Here is a 24,965-nt window from a genome sequence, read left to right as displayed (position 1 = left end):
ATTATTGATCATTACAATCCACTGATATCTCCAATAGTGTGAAAAATGGAGCCAGAAAAACAGAGGATTATAGATGGCCCAAACAATTATTTTAAACCAACTGGGATTGATGTACTCTGGTGATCGCGGAGCACTTGAGTTGGCAGAGCTGTTCCAATCAGTTCCGGTGACTCTAGGTCGGCGAACGAGGCTTTTCTCAAAAGTTCTTCCTCCAGGCAAATTGTCCTCGATGCTATTGCCTATTGACAGCGAGTGGCAGCTCTGGGTATTGGATGAGCAGCGTCGGCGGGCAGGATTCGCCGTTTGGGTCAGACTGCTCTTGTCAGATTTTCTTGTTCAGTTCAGTGCTAATCAGAACCTACAACCCATTAAGTTAGCCTATGACCACTTTGATCTATCCCACACCATCAGGCCAGTAGAATTAAAAATTGTTTGCCCCAGCTGTAATCTCGTTAGGATGCACCTAGACCTCCGCAAAGCCCATAAATGGGCCCGACCTTTAGGCCCATAGCCCAACCAGCAGTGGGCTGTGGGCCTAACCTCTATAGCCCGCCCCAACCCATAGCCCATGAGTGGGGGCCCATGAGGCCCCAATATAGCCCATTTCTATGCATAACTACGATCTTGGCGCTCATAAAACCGCTGATTAATGCCTGTTTTTTACGCATGTTCCAGTCTGTAAGCCTTTACAAGGCATACATCGGTCCGACGTTTTACCAGGCCTGATCTAGTATTTCAACTCCCAATCCGGGGTTCAACTCCCCCAAGAATCAAGATCTCAAGATCCAACGGCGACGACATAGTAATTAAGGTCGTAGATGAAGCCAGCTACAGTAGGCACTATAGTTTACCGGCGTCATCCAAAAAACAATCCAATTTCACCAAGTTTTCGTAGTATTCTAGTACTTAGAGAGTTCCAAAGTGTCAACATGTAGAGATATATATCTCATATAATTAGAAGTAGGTGCATGTTTCTGTTGAACTGTAGATTCAAGGGTCAAATCTATGAATTATAGGTTTATAGAGTTGAAATTTATACCAAAAGATAGCCAATCTCTCAGACTTAACGTCTGTCTTCACAGAAAAGTAATATTCTGGGGATTACAGAGATGAGAGAGGTTTGAAGATATCTCATGAGCCATGGGGTGAAATGTTTTGGGCGAACAAATTGTAAAATGGGCGGGGAGATGGGTTATCCATGGACTTTTCTTGGGCTTTGGATGGGCTGAATTCACTGCATATGCATGATCTAGCCAATCAGATGCTAGAATCAAGATATTCCGTTTTAATGTCGACTGCTACGGTGATCTCTGTTTACAATATCTGTTTGCTACGGCGTCGATACGTCGACAGTTCTCTCACTAAGAAGGTATGTCGATTTCTTCCTCCTGAAGCTATTCCCCTGAAGCCCTTCATCCAATTTTGAACCTACTATCAAGTTGTCATCCTGATCATGTCGCAAAGCCAGGAGTTTAGATCCTCCCAGTTGGGCCTGTTCGACACTGAGCCCGACAATTCGTCAATTGCTACGCCTTCTCTTTGCCCAGCTACTCCGTCCACCTCTCGGCAGGTTGATAGCTTCTCGTTCGTTGAGCCGTCTGTTCCTTCGTCTATCGCCCTAGATCCCCTTGAACGCTTCCAACGTGTCGGTCCTGGTAGGAGAGGAGGCCAGTTTTTCCTTTACGACGCGATGAATCACACTGATTGGGTCAACTGCTGGTTGGAGACTGACTATGGATCTAAAAACAAGATCGCTTGGGAGTCACAGCATGGCTCCGCTTCGGAGACCTGGAAACAGTTTGAGCAAGTGGCCCATACGGCGACTGGAAACCCAAAGGTCTTGTGTAAGCGTTGCGATGCAATTCTTGAGCACCCTTATACTACTAAGAAGGATGCCAATGGGAGGGTTGGTCGTCATGGCACGACAACAATTACCCGTCATCTTCAGACCTCAGCCTGCCAAAAGGCTACAAGTGGACGCCGGCAGAGGGCTGAATTGACGAGGTTCCTTCAAACGGTATACTATCATACCTAGCTCTACTAGACCCTACTAACTAGCATCATGATCAGGGTAGTCATAGCCAGACATTCTCGCAAGAAGGTTTTGAGAGTAAAATCTTGGAGTTTATTACTACTAACCGGCTTCCATTCCAAATCGTTGAAAATCCAGCATTTCGTGAGCTCATCGCAGAGGTAAGTCCGTCAGACGCCAGTCCGTAGGCGTCAAATCGCCCAAATCCTCCAAATCCGCCGTCTTTACCAATCAGCCTCTATTTGCCTCGTCACCTAACTAAGTCTTAAGTCTTGAATCTAGGCACAATCCGCCCTAAGCCCTCCGATCGTGCCCTCCGCTGATACAATTCGACGTCGCCTGTCTGGCCGTGTTAAAGAACGACAGCATGATACACTCAGAATGCTTCCAGAACATGCAAAGATCTCGATTGCGTTAGACTGTTGGACATCTCCATTTCAGCAGGCATTTATGGCTATTACTGGCTATTTCATCGATGCCGAATGGGTCTACCGTGAGGTGCTACTCGGCTTTAAACCCCTTCATAGTTCGCATACAGGTGCAAACCTAAGTGCTAATCTGATGGAGACGCTTACCGAACATGGCATTAAGGACCGAGTCTTTGGAATAACCACCGATAACGCATCGAATAATGAGACTCTGGTTAAGGCACTACAACAGTCTTTACAACAAGAGCCTTCGGCTTCGGCTACTGGTTTTAACGTCATCCGGGTCCCCTGTCTCGCTCATGTCATCCAATTAAGTCTGAACCAACTACTTCACCGACTTAAAGCACGCCCAAAGAATGAACAAGCCGAGACTGTCTGGACAGAGGAACAACAGATTAGCCTTGCTAAGGCGAATGCGGAGGCCAGGTCTAAGAAACGGGACATTGCGCATACCTTAAAGAGGATACGATCTCTTGCTGTTTATATCCGCGGGAGCCCTCAGCGTCGAGATCACTTCCTCAAAGTCCAACACGACCTCGACAAAGGCCAAGGCAAAGTTCCAGGGCAAGGACTTATGCCGATCCAGGACGTCAAAACTCGATGGAATTCAACGTTTCTGATGCTACGCCGGGCGAAGAGACTCCGTACTGCTATCAATGAATACTGTCGTCAGTTCAACTGTACAGAATTCGAACTTGATGATGAACAATGGCGCCAAATTGACTATCTGATCTATCTCACAAAGCCATTCTTTGACTTTACGCTCGCCCTTTCGAAGACACGAGAGGCGACGTCGTTTCTTGTCTTCAGGATCTATAACCAGCTCTTTGAACACCTTGAGAAGTGCAAGTCGCAGCTACAACGAAAACGTGTTCCATGGAAACAGCAGATGCTTACCTCCCTCGGAGCAAGCCATTCAAAACTGTCGGAGTACTATAAGAAGACGGATCATATGCGCGGGCATATCTATGCGGTTTGTACGATGCTATCGCCGGATAGTAGATTCCAGTTCTTTTTATCTGATGACTGGGAGGATGCCAAAGAGATCCGTGAGCAGTATCGAGTGGCTTTCCGTGAGGCACTTACTCCTATCCAGGAGCGTCTTACTACTTTAAATAGCCCGCAAGTGTCTTCCTCTGGATCGATGCCAAGATCCTTCCTTCTTGGCCTGATGGCTCCCCCGAAGTCTCTCTCCAAAGGCAAAGGCAAAGCTGGTAAAGCAACGCTAGGCCCGACTAAAGATGATGAGATGACGCAGTATCTCGACGGCAGTAAGTTAATCTCTATGTTTATTCTTTCTTGAGAGATGGTTTTTCGGCCGAAAAACCATCCCTATCTTCATGATACTAATTTCTTACAGGTTTAACTATATCTGATGAGCCGCTCTCCTTTTGGAGAGAGAATCTAACAGGAATATCCTGTATAGCTAGGGAAATATAATGGATGTACTAGGCGATTGGCGCAACGGAATCAAAAAGGGGAACTACCCAAAAATGATGAGATCAAAAGAGTGTTGATTCCTGTCTCCTATCTACTGGGATCGAGGGGGTTAAAATAGCCTCGAGAATACCTGGTATCGAATCCTCTAGAATCCCAGAGGTACCGTTTGGGTCAATACGATGCTGATCACCATTTTCCTGACATTATTTAATACAGAAGACATGGAGCGTTGACCCTGGCCCCGCACTCGACTTTTTCCCGCCTAAACTGTGCTGATTGGATACGAAAAAAGTACAACCCCCTCCGCGCGGAAGACGATGCTTCAACCCGTTATGCACCTGGCTAACCTTACATTGCCCGCACACCTGGCGCGCGCCCACCCCCCAAATTGTCACCTTTCTCCCTGTTCACCTTGGATTTTTGCTTGTATTTCAAGCAAAAACAGCGGGTGGAAATACTCTCACTTAGATTCCACAGCACCGATAAAATACTTGATGTTTCTGTAAGATTCGTAATCCCGGTCTAGCCGCACCTGCATTGAATTGTCATGGGCCCGTGTGGAGCGCGAATGGCAAACATTGGGGGCGCTTTCCCGTCCTTTATTATGCAGCTCGTCGATTTAAGGCGCATATCGGCCTGCGAGAATAATTTGTGATCACTTCCTACTTCTTTCTTTTTTCTTCCCCTCGACGCGGTAATGATTAACTTGTATTGGACCTGAACGTTTGCTGTTCACATTTGAGTTGCTACCGTCGCATCAGGGGTCTAAAAGCAAGTAGATTATTCACTAAGATTTAAGATGTTCTCTAAATCTGTCAGTGTTCTATGTTAAGTCAAGCTTTGCCCTAAAAAAATATGCAAGTTAGATCCTTGTAGGAGAAGAAGCGCAGAGAACCGGTTCATATAATCATTGTAATACGTTGGTCTAGTGCTGAGTTAATGCAAAATCATAAATTTCTCTTACTTTGTCTCCGGGGATAGAAACAGTCAAATAACATTAGTGAACTACACTTAAATAGGTATGTTCCTTGATTAAAACATTCGCCGGGATAGAGTTTTCGAAATATATCTAGAAGACATAATACAGTATATGTCACCTTATTGCTAGTTCCCTCTGCGACTGTCCTCTCATGTCCTATACTGTCTCAGTTTAATTTTCCTCACTGTTTTCTTATCATGAATGGCTATACAACGAGTTAGTAGAGGGTTAAATCAGGTTGCTGAATTGCCTTTACGGTACTTCAGGTTCAAAAGTTAAACCCTTAGGCACAACGGACATCTAAGAGGCAAGGACAAAACTAACGCTCTGCCTTCTGCCTTCTGCTTTCTGCCTTCTGCTTCATCTGCAACACCCCACGTAACTGGTGTACCCAGGTTCGGATATGTAATTTCTGTCCAATAGTAGTTAGTGAATGCCGGTGACAAAAGGTGCACGACCAATTCCTAGCAGCGGATCACCAAACTTGCATTCCGCTGGGGCTAGCGGGACGAACACTCAAACACGGTCACACAAAAATATGATGTGTCAGGTTCAAATAGCTACAGTGACGCAGCAAATGTTTTAACACCCCTCTGAATTTTTAGATTCTGCCGGTCAAAAATTCAATTTTTTCAACACCCTCTAACTTGTTCCTTAATGAAATACTTGGCCTTTGTGTATTGAATTGAATTATACCTTCTATGAAAAACGCCTACTGAAACAAAAATGTTTAAAATGTAAGATATCATAAATTTGCTCTTCGGTTTACAATAGGCGGTCTCAAAAGCGGTCTGTCCAAGGGTGTTAAAACATTTACTGTGTCACTGTAAATGAAGCGACCCGCATAGTTCTCCTGCAGATTAGCGTCTTCTGCAGCACGGACCTGCCACGATGATGAACATAGGTCTCATGTTAGGCAATAACGTTACCTTTTCACCCCCACAATCTGTAATTAAAATGACGCAAATAAATCGGTTGGCTCTGCACATCCGATATTGTTGTGATATGAGGCTGGTGCAGATCAGGAACCAAGCCGTACCATCGGAATTAATCCCGAGGTGTCTATACGAAGAAACAAGTTGATTGGAAATCAACTTGACCTACTCTTTGTGTATATATATAGCCTCAGTTATTCCCTCTAGTTCAGTATAATTTAATCTTCCTTTGAACTACAACAACCAATTCCGTCAGGCGTGCAATGATTTCACTACATACAGTGACGCAGCAAATGTTTTAACACCCTTGGACAGACCGCTTTTGAGACCGCCTATTGTAAAACAAAGAGCAAGTTAATGTTAACTTACTTTTTAAACATTCTTGTCTCAGTAGGTGTTTTTTATAGAAGGTATGATCCTATTCAATACACAAAGGCCAAGTGTTTTGTTAAGAAACAAGTTAAAGGGTGTTGAAAAAAATCCAATTTTTGACCGGCAGAATCTAAAAAATCAGAGGGCTGTTAAAACATTTGCTGCGTTACAGTAATTAAGCACCCGGCGAGCCCTATCTGCGATGTCTTTTATCGATCGAAGTAGGTCACTGGAGACCGTAGTTTTCAGTGTTCCTCTCCTGTCAGGGCAATCTTTGTGCGTTCGCACTCGTCGCAACTATCGCTACCATCTCACCTTGTCGTGGGTATCAGACGGTAGCGTTTAAAGTTGCGATTAAGATGAACTAATTCCCGAGGCCGTCGGACCTCTAATTGGCGAGATATTGAGGAAAGCTTTTTGCCAAGAAAGAGTTCCAACCTTGAGCCTCCTCATTTGGAGGGACTTTTGCCCTCTAAAATCCGGCTTCACATAAACTCTACAACTTGAACTGGTCTTACCGACGTTGGTTAGTCGTTCCCTTGTAATATTACAGAGCGAAACTTTGGCACGCAGCTCCATGCCAATGCGTGAACTTTGATGTTATTTCTAAAACACGTTGACTTAGCCAGGTTATAGATATCACGTTGCAATGCGCTGAAAATGGCTCGCAATGCTTTCGAGAAGGTGGAATGGTGTACCGTTTCTACCCCATCCGAAAGACCCTATAAAATGCTTAGACTCACATACACGCTTTTGGATTGTCAACACTTACACGGCCTATTGAACGTGGCCACCAAAGCATGTAGCTCTCGCTTTCTCCCTAGACCTGGACGCACCACTCGCAATAAAGATGCTTACGACAAACCGAACACAGTATGCATTCGGATTCAGGTCCAGTACTGTCTTCCGGTCTCGTCGATGGATCTGGTTCCGCTGGTTAGGATATCTAACCTGTCTGGTCACCGTCCTGCGGGTCTACTCATATTTCGCACAACACCCAGAAACGAATCTGATTCGAGCTGCTTATAATTCCTTTTATCGACCAGGGATTCTTCTACCCGGTCAGTATCAGGAAAATGCTGTGTTTATGCCTGCAACTTATGACGGGGAATATGAGGACCCTGATTTGGATGAGATGGGGCTGGTCCATGACCGGAGGTTTGAGGTCCAATTATCTTGGAAGTTAATTGACATGATGCTAATCCATGATATCACCATCCTCAGAGACAAGCAGTTCTACCTCGGTGGTACCCTGACCCTGACCAGTATCAAATCCGTCAACGCTTCTCACCCGGTCCCATTCATCTACGACCCATACCCAGCATACAACAGTCGAAAATGGAAGAAGCAATACCATGGCAGATTCCAGCCATGCATAGGTCCTAGAGGCCATTTTCTCGACCGCAAACGACCAGAAGATATGGTCCAAGTCTACAAAGGCCGACAAACCGGATTCCCCGAACCACGATTTGGATCGCATGGGGCAATGGGCTTGGACGGCGACGTGTGTACAGATCGCTACTCCCGCTTTGGAGCATATGGATTCGACGAGGATGGCGAGGACAAAATACCTGGTTTCTCACGGCCACCTGCGGTACCGTGGAGCCAGGTCGATTGGTACGAGTTGCAATCTCTATGCCTGGAACGAAATTCTGGCAGGTATAAGTCAAGTGGTGTGGTGAATGTTTCGATGGGGAGTCCACTTTCTTTTGATCTTCCTAATTCCCCTCATAAAACTTGGGAGTCGCCTCCTGTTACGGCTTCGAATGTGAAGCGGTTTCATCCTCGCACTGCGCTTTTGATTAGGGCTTGGAATGGGTTGACTTGGAAGCCGCATCATCGTGAATATCTCCGTGCTTTGATTATGGAGCTCGCTTTGCATTCTGGTGGGGAGTATCAGGTCTTTCTTTTGATCCATGTTAAGGACGATGAGATGCCGATTTTCTCGGATACTAAGACGATCAATCGGCTTAAGAGTTCTATTCCAGAGGAATTTCGGAATATGGCCCTTTTCTTTAACAACAAACTTTTGGAGGCTTGGTATCCAAAAATTGAAGAACATAGGTGAGAATACATTGAGTGTGAAATTTTGGTTCTCATGTTGACAAGATATACAGTCCCGTGCTTCAGCACCACCAACCAATGCAGATCTTCGCCCAGTTATATCCCAACTTCGACTACTACTGGCAACTTGAACTGGACGGTCGACACACGGGACATATCTACCACTTCTTCGAGCAATCGGTCTCATTTGCAAGAGACCAACCACGAAAATACCTTTGGGAACGAAACGCCTACTTCTACACCCCCGGCGCCCACGGCAACTGGAGCGAATTCACCGCGATGGTCGGCAAAAGCCTGCAAGACCGATCAAACAGAACAATATGGGGCCCAATTTCCGGCACAGGAATCAGACCCCTAGGCCCGGACCCCCAGTCCCCTACCCCGACGACGACAACTACACCTGGGGCGTCGGTGAAGAAGCAGACTTCATAACTTTCCTACCCATCTTCAACCCAAAAGACACAGCGTGGACATTCCCCAACAAAATCTGGAACTTCAAATACGGCGACGAAACCCCACGCCGTGCGGCAGTTATCACAATGGGTCGGTACTCCAAACGTCTCCTAGATCTGATCCATTACGCACAAGCGACTAAGGGACTCGGTCTTGCTTCTGAAATGACGGGTGCGTCGTGGTCACTATTCCATGGCCTAAAGGCTGTGTATGTTCCGCATCCTATCTATGCCGATGGCCAGTGGACGCCGCAGGAACTGGCGCGCATTTATAACCCCGGCACGCCGGATAATATCAATGGAGGTCCGGATAGTATTTGGAATTTTGATCATTTGTTCGACCATATTACTTATCGGCTTTCGTACATGTTTACTACGCATATGGCGGAGGATTTGTACAGGCGCTGGTTAGGGTTTAGGACTGCGGAGCATGAGGGTGGGAAGACGGTAAGTCGTTTCCTCGAGTGTTTCTCTTCTTTTGGATGTATGTCATGCTGATGTGTGTTTTGATGCAGTCGTTTGAGGATCGGTTCGGGAGACATTGTTTCCCGTCAATGTTTCTTCATACAATCAAGAATACTGCTCATGGGATGGGACCAGACAGGGCTGTTCCGTGATCTATTCAGAATTGGTGGGCTTCGTTGCATATTGAGATTCTATTGCTTCTGGTGATATGGAGGTTGGAAGGCAAGCTCGGGACATATTGATGCTTTAAATTTTAACCAAGAGGAGGTGATTGCAATGTAAGAATGTTGATATTGACTGTAACACCACCACCTCGACACAAGCAGGACCCCAAAAAAAGGACACCAAGAATTGGACCTGGTTAATCTGCTCAGGCTGTCCGTGAATTAAACAATAATAAAGGGATCAATCAAACATTGACATGAATCTGGAAGTCATTTCAATAAGTTGTCTCTTGGGAACGAAGGGGTGTTATCAAGCTCAACCGAAGTCCCTGTGGCCGACCTGCTCGCCTCCATACGAGCAAGTCGAAGGTGGTTTGGCGCGACCCCAGCCCCTCGGTGCCAGATGGCTGTGCCAAAATGCCCCCTGCGGGGGTCCAAGACCATCTTCTGGGAGAACGATGGTCGAGGGATGGGGTAAGTAGTGAAAGAGTTTCCCCGGAGTGACCCAAATTTAGGCACCTTCCATAATTATTTCAAGAAGATTTTTGTTTTCTTCTTTCCACACAGATTGACTTCACTGCCTATTGCTAGTCCCTTGTTAACTTCGATCCTCGTCTTGGCGTGTTCAGTGTAACAGCCTCGGGTCCACCAGTGGGACTTTATACTGTGCATTGACCTTAACCGTCTCCCCGTCGACGGCCCAGCCCGGACCATCAGCCTCAATCCAGAATCCTTTCTAGAAGTCCTTCTTGAGCATGGTGCACATCCAGATGCCATAGAATCCAACTACGAGACTCCAGCACCACTGATGCGTGCATCTTCGGGGCCGGACTTAGTGATATAGAAAATTAGACTCTTGTAAATCTGGCATTAAAAGTTTTGGATTGAAAATCCTGGATGAATTCATGCAATTCTAGTAATAACTATTGATAGACTGCCACACTGGCGCCATGCAAGGTAAATATGGGAAGCAAATAGGAAACCGGAAAGGTGGTAAAAGACACGTGAGGCATGTTTAAGGAATACATCATTGGATAGAGAGCAAGGGCCCGTCGCATGCATAGGTATTGCAAGGATATGGGCGTGGCAGAGAGAATAGGGACAAGATGCAAGGGCGTACTCCAAGGTGAGGAAAGGGGTACCAGATAATCCAATCATATCCAATCATACCAATGCCCGCAGTAGGTCCCTACTCTCTGGTAAATCCCTCCTTTCTCGTAACCTCTTCTATGCTTGGCTGTGCGACAGAAGCGCGCGAAAATAGCCTGTTTATTACTCGCTCATGGAGCCAACATGAACTCGAGATATCTTTACAAATGGGTCCCCTTAGCATATAGCGGTGGAAAACGGCGATATAAAGAGTACCGTCATGCTTCTTAATTGGGCTGGGATCAAGCTGATCACCACTGATTTGCATGGCCGCACTGCGCTTCATCGCGGCAGAGCTGGGACAGAACCTTATATTCCAGCTTCTTCTTACCGAAGCTGGTACAGATTTTGAGGCCGTTGATCATGACCAACGTACAACCCTCCATGTGGCATCTGTAAACGGGCACATCTTGATAGTCGAGGTGCTCTTGAGGATACCCTAGGTTAATCTGAATGTTAGAGACATCGATGGTGACACTGTCCTGTGTCTCGCACAGGACAAACAAATAATACGGCTCATATTGGCACAGGATGGCGTGGAGTGAATGCTGTTGGACAGAAAAAAGGACAGGGACACTTCATCACGCAGTGAAGGATGCAGACATCTTGACAGCACGTACTCTGCTTCAGCACTCTGAGCTCAACCTAATCAAACAGACGACGTGTACTGGACGCCTCTCTGTCATGCTACTATAATGGGATTTGGCCATGGTGAAAGTACTTCTTACTAGAACGGACATTGATTTAACAAGTCGAATACTTCTCCACTGTTCATCGCAACACGTGACGGATATGTCTCTATTGTAAACCTACGGGTCAGGGCGCAAGGTGTGAATTTCCAGCAAACTTGGTGCGTGAACCGCCGTTGGAGCTTAGTATCGACAGAAATTGCTGTGAAATTGTGAAGGTTCTCGTTGAGCAGCACAAAAAGCAAGAACTGAGCGTCTCTACAAGTTGCTTATAATGCCTTTTAGCCGGTCAACCAGACAAATGAAGAAATTGAGTAATGAAAGCTCTTGCGGTCCTGGTGGCTTACAGATATGGAGTTTCAATGGAAGGAAGCAAGGGCGTTAGAAGGCCCTCCTTAGAGCCGCGCTTTAGGTACAATCTAAATGGGGGCTGAACAGACATCACTTTTTCTCATCGTGACTGGTTCCTGCTGAGCCTGTCGCTTGAACTAAATTTATTCCCTAAAGTACAACGTAATTCATGCGTGATATTACTTGTAATAATATAAGGCTTGCCTGTTCATGCTGAGAAAAGGTAGTGTGCATCCACATGCATCTTTGTGCGGGCTAATTGCTCTAATCCCCGACAGTACAATCGAAGGGCAGATGTTTAGTGCATTCACGCCAACGCTCCACGGAGTCCGGCATATAAAGTAGTCCTCAATCTTTTGAGTTCGTGATTCTCGTCCCGACGCACTTGCTTGGCAGGAGCCCTGCTCTGTTTCCGATCTTACGCTTAGGCCTCTTCCTATTCCTATATAATGCCAGATTCTCGGCAGGCCACTGCTAATACTTTTCTCATCCCTTCTGTGCCTCGTTGATTCACTGTTGATTGACCATGGCAAAGAATCCCAAGCCTCCTCAGGATGAGGCAGACCTCAGGTCTGATAGAGTACAGCGGCGTGTTGCACCGTCTTATTCCCTTCGTTCTATCGGTTCTGAGACCAAGGATAGACGAAAGTCACGCAAACCAGAGACGAAATCACACAGAGATTCGGTACGCCAATGCTCACATTTTTGTATCGTACTACGCTATGACCAGAACAGCCCCCGGTGGCATCCCTTTGATTTCAATGTACTTTTACTGACCGTGCTAGAAATCCTCCATTACGAAGAAGCCCAAAAGCAAAACGACAAAGCGACGCATAGAAAGTGTCTCCGGGTGATGAGCAATATTGAGGAGGAGTTTCAAGAGGTGCTTGAGGAGAGAGATGGAGAGAACCACGATATTTCTCAGTTGCTGGACCAGCTCGAAGTCGACAAAGCACGAAAGATTTCGGAATTGCAAATCGTAGTTACGGCAAGGGATGCTGCATTAGCCGAGCAGCAGAAGCTTCAGCGGGAGATTTGCCAATTGCAACAGCAGCTGGAATCCCCGAACACCGCACTGCAAGATCAGGTCCCGTGGAATGATATACAGCTGGTGTTGGATCAGGCACACGCAGAGCTGGTTTCCGCGACCACTCGATTCTGGAGCACGATCGACGCCTTCCAGAACAGACGACTGGCATCCTATTTGCCAGTCTCCGGAATGATCGAGGCAGAATGGCCCGATCAGGGCGGCGCGGGTACGTTTGGCCACGATATGCTCCCCAGCATCTCTCAATCGAACAATGACAATATCCAGCTTGGTACTCAACATGAACTACCTACCACCAACTGAGATGAATCTTTTGTCTGACAGTTAGGGTGCGTTGGTCTGAGTAAGTCCTCACTTTCCTGCAGAAGACGGCCTTTTCAATGTAGTTGACGCGTAGATAGTTCGTGAAGAAGTATTTTGCTACTTCTGAATTATATATGTCCCGTGACAGACAGTGTGTATTGTAAATTCTATTAATTTTTCCTCAACAGCAGGGCTAAGTGCTTTCGTAATATGAGCACGCCCAAGCACCTGCGCCTCGATACAGTATTCAGCCTCACACCTCTCAAGGAGAGACGCTCAGATAAGCTGCAGATGAGATAAATGACCTTGCCGCGCGGGCCTGTGGATTGGTTACTCGCGTGGGCTCCCCATGCCGTAAAAGGAAGCGCATTGCTAATGGTCCGATCCGTATATTGCTAATATCTGTGCTATGGGTTTCGTGGAGAAACCCGCGCTTCTCTTGCGCATTATAGTCATTATTTCTTCTCAGCGTTCAGCCAAAGCTTGCCGTAGTATTCTGGTCCAACGCAATCACAAATAGCAGTCTCGTTGAGTGAGATATCGCAAGTCGATAGACGTGGCACTGCTGTGCGAGTATCAACCGCTAAGGATCGTACTTCAATAGCCGCAACCAATCTTTAATCATTTATTACATGTCTGAGTCTTGAGCATTATTGTAGTTTTAGCTTTCTTGAAAATTTCCTCACTTATACAGACGGGACGGAGTACAAGCATAGTGGGCCAGTCAACACAAACCAGCTGCAACGATGGAACTAATCAAATATTTAATCTACTCGGCAACAAATAGTGGCTCGCGACTACAGCCCGTCGGTTCAGGAGAGCCATCTCGGCACAGTTCATATACCAGTCATAGTTTTCCGTCTGCACAGCTAAGGGAAGCATAGATAAAACAGGAAGACCCCAATGCAACAACAAATGATATGTCGCTCGCCATGGCATTAGCTTGGCACTGAGTCAATCGAGGCTTATCCAGTGACCGTCCAATCCAGCATCGATGATGAGCGTGTCCTATTCTGTTGGTTGAACTGGTGGTCATACCTCAAGACCAATACAGACTGATCTTGCTCTGATATACATGATGTGATACCCAAGTAAACCTCCAGTCGCATCACTGCTGCCGACGCAGGGATCGTCCGATCTTCTGGCCCTCTGTAGCTTTGTTTGAACCTTGCCGTGTCCCCTTTAGGATCTCACTTTCGACGAGTGCCAATCGACCAAAAATGTCGGCCAGATCATTGCGTATCAATTCATTCCAGGTGGTTTGGTCCTGCGATGAGCGCTCAATAGACCTGCGGAGACTGTTAGCGCTTTACATTGTCACTCAAGATGGACCACAACTGACCGCATCCGGTTATCTAGCCTGGATGTTGTTAGCAGGCCAATCATGATTATGTGCTTGATAGAATTGTACTTACTCCGTCAGGCATTCCAGAGCAACCGAATTGCCATCTCCGGAAAGCTGAGTCTGCCCGCGTGGTTCCAAGTCCCTTTGGTGTCCAAACACAGACTTCCGCTGTCGTACAGCTTCTTGCTCACTCTCATCGGCCGAGGTGCTATTGTCCTGGTCGACAGAGTCGTGTTCCTCCTGAAAGGATGAATCGTCCTCTGTGGTATCGCCTGTAGCGGATCTGGATGGACTACCAGTATCCTCAGACTCGGAGGACGACAAGGACAATGCACGTTGCAACCGGCTTCGAAAATTTTGTCGTCGAGGAGCGTGCGAGACTTTACGAATTCCGCCCATACTTGCGTCTGAGTTGCGCTGGGGTGACGAGTGGTCCTAGTTCCGATTTTTTTTGATAGAAGGAGGCGCTCGGGTTTTATGGCAATGTTGTATCGGGGGATCAGGATTGACTGTTTGCTTGCTCGCAATTGAGGAGGGGTTCGCAAGTGCACGCATTTTTCATTCCTACTTTCTACCCGTAGATATCTATTGCTGAATCTGCACATTTTTTAACAATGACTCACTAAGAGGCGGATCAGACAATAGAATTTACCAATTGGTGAAACAACGGGAAATTGTCAACAAGAACGGACTCTTGTGGCCGCGTTCAACGTTGTTGATTCTCAACGATGTGCGTTGGATCAAAAATGAGGGCTCGTTTGGGTCTCATAAACACATAAAAGTCGGTTTTATCTGCCACGCTTCAATCTTTTAAACTCAACAACCTACATCTACAAGTTCACTTTCTGCAGTTTTCTTCACCTGTTCTGACCACTTCTGCCAACTACCAAAGTATAACCATGTCCCCACGTAACGCATGCGGCTGGCCGGAATGGGAGGAGAAAAACCTTCTTCCATGGTTGGATGCCCATCCGGAGCTGTCGTGGAAAGCTCTCTCCGACGCATATTATGAAGAATACCAGGTGCATCGAAGCGTTGAATCTTTACGAGGGAAAAAGTACCATATTCTGCGGAAGCAGAGTCGCACTGGCGCCAAAGCTCCCCAAAAGCCAGGAAAACCAAAGCGAGCCGTTCCCGTACGATGCTCCGTGGTCGGTAGCGCTTCACAGTCGAGTCTTTCAGCCAAGACCCCTGCCCGAAGGAACATCGACAAATGGTTCCAAACGATTCTAGCGGTCGACCCTAACCAGCCTGATGACAGCAAAAGGCCAACTCAAACGAACCCAATTCCAGGTACGAAATACTTAATCGTCTCATATTACATGCTGATCCTTTATCACAGACCGCTTGACGCCAGCACCGCTTCCGTGCCGGCCTAAAAGAACACGGTCGTCATCCTGGAGGTGGGACTATGTGCATCGTGTCTGTGCTGCTAGGAAGCTGAGATACCGGCGAACAGAGCGTGCACTTTAGCAGCATTCATCGGCTGGATCGCTACATAGCGATATCCAGGGAACAGTGGTCAACTACCCCTATACACTTGTCCAAGTAAATGTTACTACATCAAAGGCTGTGATCAGCAATGAAGCCTCAGCATGAGGAATATAAGCGTAGCTGTATATCATTCCATGTATTCCGTAGAGGAAGTAGCAATCGCCCTTCTTAGGAATGACAACAATATAGAGGATGTCCCAAAGTCAAAGGACTCGAGCACGATGGTGGTGCCCTTGGATCAGGCCCGCCCACACATTTTTATCCTTGTCATGCAGAACCAGGAGGATTTCATCGGAGTGTTATGTGGCCCGGGAAGTCCTGCGGACAGCGTATAAGGATTCACGATACTCTGAATGTTCCCGTAGGGAGACAGGACATGGTAGCAAGGCGGCTCTGGGAAAATGGAAATACGGCATTCTTGTCGGCTCAATGTAATACGTCTGCTTGGACTTGATTGGATTGATGGTCGAAAGCAGGGTAATCTTGGGGTGAAGCGTACGATTTGTTTTGACCTACACCCAAGTCAGGAGGAAATTAGTTTGACAGAGACCGTGGAATCACGAGGGCAGCTGACGATCATTAGCGGAACCGCAAATCATTCGACTGCTTAGTTTGGATGACCCATGGAATCGCCTGCTCGGTGAGAGAATGCGGTCGTCATGAAGGATTCAGGCCCGGGCTGCTGCCCCACTTGCTTTCTAGGTTACTCGTGATTAAGCCCTACAGCCCAAAAGAGAAGCCCAGAGAATTGGGGCAGATTCACGACAGTCTCGACCTGCCCATGTACGGGGAACTCGAAGAGACCAGCAGTGTACTAGAAAGATTCTCTCTCGCTACAGTCGTAATCAAGATGCGGAGGGTAATTGAGATAAAGTTTAGGGGCCGTAGGAGGGCCGGCCCACAACCTCAATCTATTTCCGGCAGCCAATCGGTTCCTCGGTTTTAGTGCAAAAACTGGAGATATTTTTACATAAGCTCATGAGATCTGTCCATGATTGGCATAGTTTCTACAAGCTCTCTGCTAGACATATCGGACTGGTTATTGAATGGGGGTTGATGATGGGGTTGTGTCGGATTCAACGAGAGTATTCTCTTACGCGAAGCTTTATGCAGGACAGAAGACATAGCTTCTAGAACGTTCTACAGACAGATAGACAAAGGGCAGCTTGCCATTTGACAGGAGAACTTACTTTCCTGTGACAGGAACCAGGAAAACATAACCACGGATCGGGATTTAGCCTAACATTCTGTTGCCAGAATTCCGCGCGATATTCCAAATACCTCACCTGCCTGGACCGTACCTCGGCCGTACCCTCTACGCAACAAAATCCTTTTCAACCGGACACTGACAGCCGTCAAGTTTGGGCTTGTGGATCGGTCTGGACCTTTGCAAATCCTTCACTTCTTCTCCGGGCCATAAATAGAACCTCCTTGAACTAGTGTCCCGTGGGTCGTCGCTGGGATCTGCATCGCAGAACCGTACCTGCGTCTGTCTAAATTCGCGCATTGTGTTTGATTGGTCCGTCGGGTGCTGTTTGTATCCAGTCTCATCAATGTGATAGTAGCGTTGCAATCTTGCGAGGGGGTGGCGATCACGCGAACCTAGCTCGTGGGCCTGGTTGCACATTTCACATGGTTGTCCTAGGCTCGGTTTCCTATGGAAACTTTCCAATAAGCTCTGGGCTTTTGTTTATGCCCTCCCAAAGAAGGACAATCCTCATCCTGAGCTTGAGAGTATGTCATTATCTGTGTGCGGTAAGGGAATAGAGATTCTGGTAAAAGCAACATTAGCTGGCTGCGAGTAGACAGGGAAGAAACAACATTCAGCGGCGCGGGGCCAAGGATGAACAGGATTGATTCGAGCGAGACCAAAGGATCCTCCGGCCAACCGCAGGTACAGTCCAGCGTTTCTGTCAGCCAGAAATTTCTCAACCTATTATTTTGGCATCTGTTGAAGCACTTCAACCCTCATGAAAGAGACGGTGACCGTGGCTAAAACAGGCAGATGTAGGGTGCCACCGCGTTGAGCGATTTAATTGCGAACTCAACAATATGTAGGAATCAAATTTTTGCGGCGTTGCTTTCTTTCAGCAGTTGATGAAAGTGGTTCACCATACTCAACGCAAGATTTGAGAGAAATGATCCCAGGTCGAAACTTGAGTCTATAGGCCACAAATCCTCCAAACACCATTTCAACGTCGTTCGACTTGCTTCAACGCCAACCAAAGGACAGTGATCTCTCTACCCTCGGCGCAATGGTTCCACGGTAGAGACTTGACCGAAAAATTATAAAAGGGGCCGGATTCCCAGCCCAAAAAACTCAGGACTTCCATCCTCACACTTTGGTCCTCACACTTTGATGCATCGTACTGTCCCTCTCTTCCCTGCGGGCTTGAGAGCTTCCGTGACCACGGCTGTCGCTGCCACGAGCCCAGCGATGTAAGACTGTGCTCCCTCGCTGCCATGAGCCCCGCGAGCGTAAAAAGGTGCTTCGCAGGATAGGTCTGCGTGAACAACAATCCTCGCAGGGAGGTGCTGCGTCAACAAGACTACCTCGCAGGATAGGTCTGCGTCAACAACAATCCTCGCAGGGAGGTGCTGCGAAAACAAGACTACCTCGCAGGATAGGTCTGCGTGAACAATAATCCTCGCAGGGAGGTGCTGCGTCAACAAGACTACCTCGCAGGATAGGTCTGCGTTAACAACAATCCTCGCAGGGGGGTGCTGCGAAAACAAGACTACCTCGCAGGATAGGTCTGCGTGAACAATAATCCTCGCAGGGGGTGCTGCGAAAACAAGACTACCTCGCAGGGGGGCGCTGTGATGACAAGTGAGACCCGCAGGAGACCGCTGCGTTAACAAGTTCTCTGCAGGAGACCGCTGCATTACCAAGTTCTCCGCAGCCTAGGTCCTGTGTCAACAAAGCGCCTCGCAGGGACATCTGCGACACCAAGAGTCTCCGCAGGGACATCTGCGACAACAAGAGTCTCCGCAGGATGGGCTCTGCGTCAACAAGTGTGCTTCGCAGGATGGGCTCTGCGTCAACAAGTGTGCCTCGCAGGATGGGCTCTGCGAAACCAAGTACTCCAGACCTTCCGTGACCACGGCTGTCGCTGCCACGAGCCCAGCGATGTAAGATTTGCGCTCCCTCACAGCCAATGAGCCCTGTGTATGTAAAAATGTGCTCCCTCACAGCCAATGAGCCCTGTGACTGTAAAAATGTGCTCCCTCGCTGCCCTGAGCCCCGCGAGTGTAAGAGTGTGCTCCCTCGCTGCCCTGAGCCCCGCGAGTGTAAAAATGTGCTCCCTCGTTGCCCTGAGCCCCGCGAGTGTAAGAGTGTGCTCCCTCGCTGCCCTGAGCCCCGCGAGTGTAAAAATGTGCTCCCTCGTTGCCCTGAGCCCCGCGAGTGTAAGAGTGTGCTCCCTCGCTGCCCTGAGCCCCGCGAGTGTAAGAGTGTGCTCCCTCGTTGCCCTGAGCCCCGCGAGTGTAAAAATGTGCTCCCTCGTTGCCATGAGCCCCGCGAGTGTAAGAGTGTGCTCCCTCGTTGCCCTGAGCCCCGCGAGTGTAAAAATGTGCTCCCTCGCTGCCCTGAGCCCCGCGAGTGTAAGAGTGTGCTCCCTCGTTGCCCTGAGCCCCGCGAGTGTAAAAATGTGCTCCCTCGTTGCCCTGAGCCCCGCGAGTGTAAGAGTGTGCTCCCTCGCTGCCCTGAGCCCCGCGAGTGTAAAAATGTGCTTCGCAGGACGAGCTCTGCGTCAACAAACGTGCTTTGCAGGGGATTGCTGCGTTAACAAGCCCTCTAGCAATGTGCAGGCACCTCTTCGTGGTGTTAGAGACCAGTATTCGATATTCAACAGTATTCGAAGAAGCAAAGACCTGCCCAACCTCCTCATAGTCTGTTTCTTTTTCCGAAGGATCATCATTGGATAGATAGAATGAGCCCTAGATAGATCGTCCCAAATTCAATGGCCAACATTATATAACAACGAAAGTGTCATTTTTATCAAAGGGGAGGTTCCCAAATGTTCTGCACTGATGGTTTGCGATCCGATAGTCCTTTCGCGTAGTGAAATTGACACCCTTCATTCAGGCGTAGAGCAAACATGTTGGTGAGAATTGGTGAGAGTGTTGAAGTGTTGAGAGTTGAGAGTTGATCTGTTGAGAGTTGAGAGTTGATGTGTTGATGTGTTGATGTGTTGGTGTTTTGATGTGTTGATGTGTTGATGTGTTGATGTGTTGATGTGTTGATGTGTTGAGAGTTGAGAGTTGATGTGTTGATGTGTTGATGTGTTGGTGTGTTGATGTGTTGATGTGTTGATGTGTTGATGTGTTGATGTGTTGATGTGTTGATGTGTTGATGTGTTGATGTGTTGATGTGTTGATGTTTGTGTTGAGGTGAGTGATTTTCTGATTGAATGTTTTATTGATTGATTGACTTATTTACAGAAGAGGGGTAGCCCGTCTTTATATCTCCGACCCTAATCCACTCCATAAGCTTAGCCGCCGTGATATTCAACACTCCCACTCGATGGCAACCGTCACCAAGGGAGCCGATGACCATTCATCACGGTTGCGGCGGGCCCCATTAAAACCTTTAAAAACCCTTTTTGAGGGAAAAGAAGGAAAGGGTACCCTTGTAGCTCAGTCTCTGCTGAAGGCCAGTAAGGTGTGGTCATCACTCAATACCAAGTCCTCTCCGAAACCATTCAAATCGTTGTCGTGCAAGAGGTTTGGTGAACCCATCGGCAATTTGTTCGGTAGTTGGAACATACTGCAGTTCTACCGTTCCAGTGTCTTGCACCTCTCCTTGCCACTTGCGTTGGATTTCCATATGCTTCGTGCGGGAATGGTATTGCGGGTTCGAGGACAGGGCGATGGCTCCTTGGTTGTCACCACAAATGATCGTTGCGGTTTTTCCTTGGCTCATGTTTAACTCATTGAGAAGTCTTCTCAACCAGATTGCTTCTTTGGTTGCTTGTGTCTGGCCTAGGAATTCAGCTTCACAGGTCGAGAGGGCAACGACGCTTTGGCGCTTCGATTGCCAACTGATTGCTCCACTCCCGATATTGAAAAGGTATCCAGCTGTTGAACGTCTAGTGTCGCGACATCCACCCCAATCTGCGTCTGTAAAGCCTTTCAGCATCTGGGGCTGACCCTTGTACGTGAGCCTGAGGCCTTTTGTGCCGTTGAGATACCGCAGGATGCGTCGAGCGAGTTTCAGGTGTTGTGGCCCAGGATTCGCTAGATGCCTGCTTGCCATAGAGACGGCATACGCGATGTCCCCCCTAGTCCCAAGCATAATGTACATCAGAGATCCGACAACGCGTTGGTATATGATTCTTTGATCTGGAGGACAGCTGTATCCTGGATTATTCTCTGGAAGTGGTGAGGTTTCTATCGGTGTGCTGAGGGGAGCGCCGTTGCTGATTCCGAACTGGTGAGCAACCTTGTCAATATACGCTTCTTGACTTAGGTACAGTATCCTGTTTTGACGGTCTCGCTGGACAGACATCCCGAGATAGTAGCTGCATGGTCCTAGATCTGTCATTTGAAAACGGTTTCTGAGGCTCCGCTTGATCTTCTTTATTTCCGCGATGCTTGGCCCCACGATCAGGAGGTCATCGACGTACACCGCGATGTACATATTGCTCCGGACGAAGATCCCAAGATCAGCGCTGATTGGCTCGAAGCCGAGATTTCGTAGGAAATTTGTCAGGGTCTGGTACCAGATCCGAGGAGCTTGTTTTAAGCCATAGAGTGCCTTTCGAAGTTTGCAGACCCTGGATGTGCCGTCGGTCATGTGGTGAGGCTGTTCGACGTAGATCTCGTGGTCTATGTACCCGTACAGGAATGCCGTTTTGACATCCATTTGCTCGATCTCTAGATCTAGGGCCGCCGCGATTGCGAATAGAGCTTTGTAGCTCATTGGCTTGACAACCGAGGCAAAAGTTTCGTCATAGTCGATACCCTCTTCTTGTGTAAAGCCTCTCACTACCCATCGGCTTTTGTAACGGATGACTTCGCCATGCGGTCCTCGTTTGAGTTTATAGACCCATTTTCCACTGAGAATCCGCCGATCTTTGGGAGGATTAACAAGCTCCCACGTCTTGTTTTGGTTGAGCGAGTTCACTTCTTCAAGCATTGCTCGTTCCCATTCGAGCCAGCTTGCGTCGTTCTTCGCTTGATGCAGAGACTTTGGCTCAAAAGGTTCTGTTTCCTTTGCAGCTACTGTTAAGAATGTTGGAATGACGTTTTCTTCAGGTATATTCATTAGCGTAAGCTCTTCTTCGCTGTCACTAAAAATTTCTAGTGTGACGTGCGGAGCCCGAATTTTGAGTTCAGGGTGATGTTCTAGTGCTTCTTGTCGCACTTCATGAACTGGGCGGTCAAGTTGGAGTTCTGGAGATCGTTGCCATTCTCCTGAAACTAGACCTTGTTGAGCGTCGTCTTGTTGCTGGTCGCCGCCGGGTGGTGAGTCATTCCTTTGGATGATGTCTTGTAAATCATCTGCAAATGGTCCAAAGGTATCATCACTCCGTGTAGGCGACAAGGTCCTGTCTCCCTGTACAGCAACAGATGGCTGCGAGTCATCGTCACTCGATTGAGACGACACTGGTGTCTGCGAGTTCTCGTCACTCGACTGGGTTAGCACTCGTGAGTTATCGTTACTCGATCGAGGCAGTATGTGCGAGATATCTTTCCTCGACTTAGGTAGGGCTCGCTCTGGTGGTGCCATCGACAACTGGCGCCCAGAGGCGGGCACGGATGCTTGCCGTATGCCTACCGACGGTTGATTTATTAGTCCCACCGTCTTACTCCCCCTGCGGCAGCAGCCGTTGCCCCAGGTGAGCCGTCTCGTCTGGCTCCCACATCTTCTATAGTCTGTGTGGAAGGAGCTGTAAGGACTTCGTGAAATTCAGCGTTTGGGGTCCCAACGATTCTTCCGTCTTCCAGCAGGATACGGTAGTTGGTATTTCCCTCATAGCCTAGTAGAATGCATGGCCTGGTTCTTGGCTCTGTGAGCTTCTTCCTCTGCTTGGGTGGGATCAAGTATTCCCCTTTGGATCCGATCACTCTGAGTCGTGATAGGTCCGGCTTGTCGCCGTACCAGGCTTGATACGGAGTCATGTTGAGCTTTGATGACGGCGACCGGTTGGAAAGGAATGCTGCGGTTCGAGCAATTTCTGGCCAGAATTTAGGTGGTAGTTTTGCATGTGCTAGCGTGGGTCCAACCCGATCATAAATTGTCTTATGGGCTCTCTCGGCAACCCCATTCTGCTGGTGTTGATCAACGCCTGTGACCTCGGCATGGATTCCCCGTGAGAACAGTATGAACTTCATCTCTTCTCCCACTTGCTCAGGGATCCGATCGAGGCGTATTCGTCTACACTTCCGTTCAGGGCGTTCGTTATGATCAAGGAAGAAACGTAGTGACTCTATGACAAATTCTTGTCGTCGTGGTATAGGGACAATCTCTATCCACCCTGTGAAGTCGTCGACGACGGTGAGCCAATAGCGACTGCCATCAAGGCCCTCGTCAAATGGCCCTGCGACATCAATATGGAGAAGTTCCATTGCATATTCCCCTCGTCTCCTTCGTCCCAAGCGGTTGTGGGGCTTTTCAATCATTCGTCCCTGGAGGCATGGGTTGCATGGTTGACGTGGTTCCATGTCCCGGATGCCGACGGCCTGTTTCTTAAGCCGATGTAGGTTCGCATCGCTCAGGTGAGCCATCCGATTATGCCAAAGAGCCATTTGTGGACCAACATGGTAGGAGGGAAAGGTGAGATTCGTCCATAGATCAAGTGCGTAAACTCCATGATATTGGCTGGCAGTGTATAGGTTCTTTCCGTGTGACTTGTTGCGAATACTAGCACTTTGGCTTGAGAATTCGACTTTTGCTCCTCGTTTGAGAAGCTGGAGCACCGATATGAGGTTTGCATGTGCAGATGGGACGTAGAGGACATTGTCAAGCACAAGCCATTTCCTTCTGCCTCGTACATTGCACAGAACATTGACTATCCCTACTCCCGAGGGAGTCGTGGAGGTATCGACGCTTCTCAGTGGTGGTCCATGGTACTTGTCCATCTTTACAAATCTCGAGGCGTTATTGCAGACGTGCTGAGCACATCCACTATCGACGATCCATGCGTCACGGATCGATAGGGTTTTTGTAGCCATCAATGTGGGGATGCTGTCGACTAGAGCGAAGTTGCCTTCAACGTCCTTTCCAAATGCTGTATTAACATCTTCTCCGGAGACCTTTGTCGCCATGAAGGTGGGCTTCTTTGGATCCCTTGGACCACCGACATCATCGTCTTCGTCATCTGAGGAGGGCCGCCGCTTATACGGCTTGCGTGCGCCTGTATGTGAATTGCCTGGCTTTGACTTGTGGCTCTTTCCGTCTTTCTTCTTATCCCTCGGTCTGGGATTCTTGCTGAAGCACTCAGAGTCCACATGATAAGGTTTCCGGCAGAAGGAGCAATATGGGACGTTATCGATCTCGATTCGACATGTTGTTCCGTCGGATGAGGGTATGACTTTCTTGTCACCTGGCCCTCGGATTATAGCGAGAGCAGGAAGCGCTTGCGCCTCTGTTGGTTGTTTGCTCAATTGTCCCTTCCTATGTTCTTCCTCAATTGCCTTGTTCTCGATATAGTCGAACGTGGGCGCCGCTTTGGTGATGTTACCATTGGCATCTCTTTCGTTAACAAGGTCCATTTGCCGAAATATATGATCACGGAAACTTTCATACTCAGGACCTAATGCGTGCACGAAAAAGAATGTTCGCTCAACCTCGGAGCTCACGCAGTCGGGGTCAAGGAGAAGTTTCTCAGCGTGAATCTTCCTGATCTCGGCCCCGAGGGCTTGAGCGCTTCCACATTTCTCTCTTGTGAGGCACATGTACCGTCGCTGGAGGTTAACGTATGTGCCAGTGCCTTCTGGTTTGAAGTTGTCTTTCACTGCCTTTAAGAGTGCGTGGACTCGAGAGATCTCAAAGGCGTTGATCCTTTGTGCCGCATTATGGGTCAGCTTTGCCGTGATCATCGCAGAGTAGAACTTTTGGCGATGAGTCCATTGCCGTGCTTCTTCTTCCTCTATCGGTGGAGTCGTTCCATCGTCGGCAACGGCGGATATCCGAATGAACTCATTGACCTTCTGATTCCACTTAAACCAGTCACTGGCATTATCAAGTATTGGAATGCCATTGTAGAATGCATTTAACCCAAACTGCTCAAATTTCGCGATGTCAGTCAT

The 24,965-nt window shown here is 48.1% G+C and overlaps 3 protein-coding genes across 3 annotated transcripts; 1 reads left to right on the top strand and 2 right to left on the bottom strand.

Annotated features, from left to right (window-relative positions):
* Positions 1-7,036: 7,036 nt before the first annotated feature.
* N7446_011936 (DUF3405 domain-containing protein) lies at positions 7,037-9,319 on the top strand (the record flags this gene model as incomplete). The annotated part of the gene is made up of 4 exons (XM_058520678.1): positions 7,037-8,250; positions 8,304-8,532; positions 8,565-9,149; positions 9,218-9,319. 4 exons carry the CDS (start codon positions 7,037-7,039, stop codon positions 9,317-9,319), a joined length of 2,130 nt encoding a protein of 709 aa, XP_058366964.1.
* Positions 9,320-10,731: 1,412 nt separating this feature from the next.
* N7446_011935 (uncharacterized protein) lies at positions 10,732-11,190 on the bottom strand (the record flags this gene model as incomplete). Its single annotated transcript, XM_058520677.1, has 2 exons — positions 10,732-11,028; positions 11,140-11,190. 2 exons carry the CDS (start codon positions 11,188-11,190, stop codon positions 10,732-10,734), a joined length of 348 nt encoding a protein of 115 aa, XP_058366963.1.
* A 6,869-nt stretch (positions 11,191-18,059) lies between these two features.
* Positions 18,060-24,965, bottom strand: N7446_011934 (uncharacterized protein; the record flags this gene model as incomplete). The annotated part of the gene is made up of 5 exons (XM_058520676.1): positions 18,060-18,614; positions 18,661-18,875; positions 18,923-19,524; positions 20,480-22,347; positions 22,524-24,965. The coding sequence occupies 5 exons, from the start codon at positions 24,963-24,965 to the stop codon at positions 18,060-18,062; spliced, it is 5,682 nt and encodes a 1,893-aa protein (XP_058366962.1).

This window comes from Penicillium canescens (assembly GCF_028828765.1).
Source record: "Penicillium canescens strain IBT 15451 chromosome Unknown utg000009l_segment0_segment0, whole genome shotgun sequence".
In the NCBI taxonomy this organism is placed as follows: domain Eukaryota; kingdom Fungi; phylum Ascomycota; class Eurotiomycetes; order Eurotiales; family Aspergillaceae; genus Penicillium; species Penicillium canescens.
This window is presented reverse-complemented; position numbering and strand designations above follow the sequence as displayed.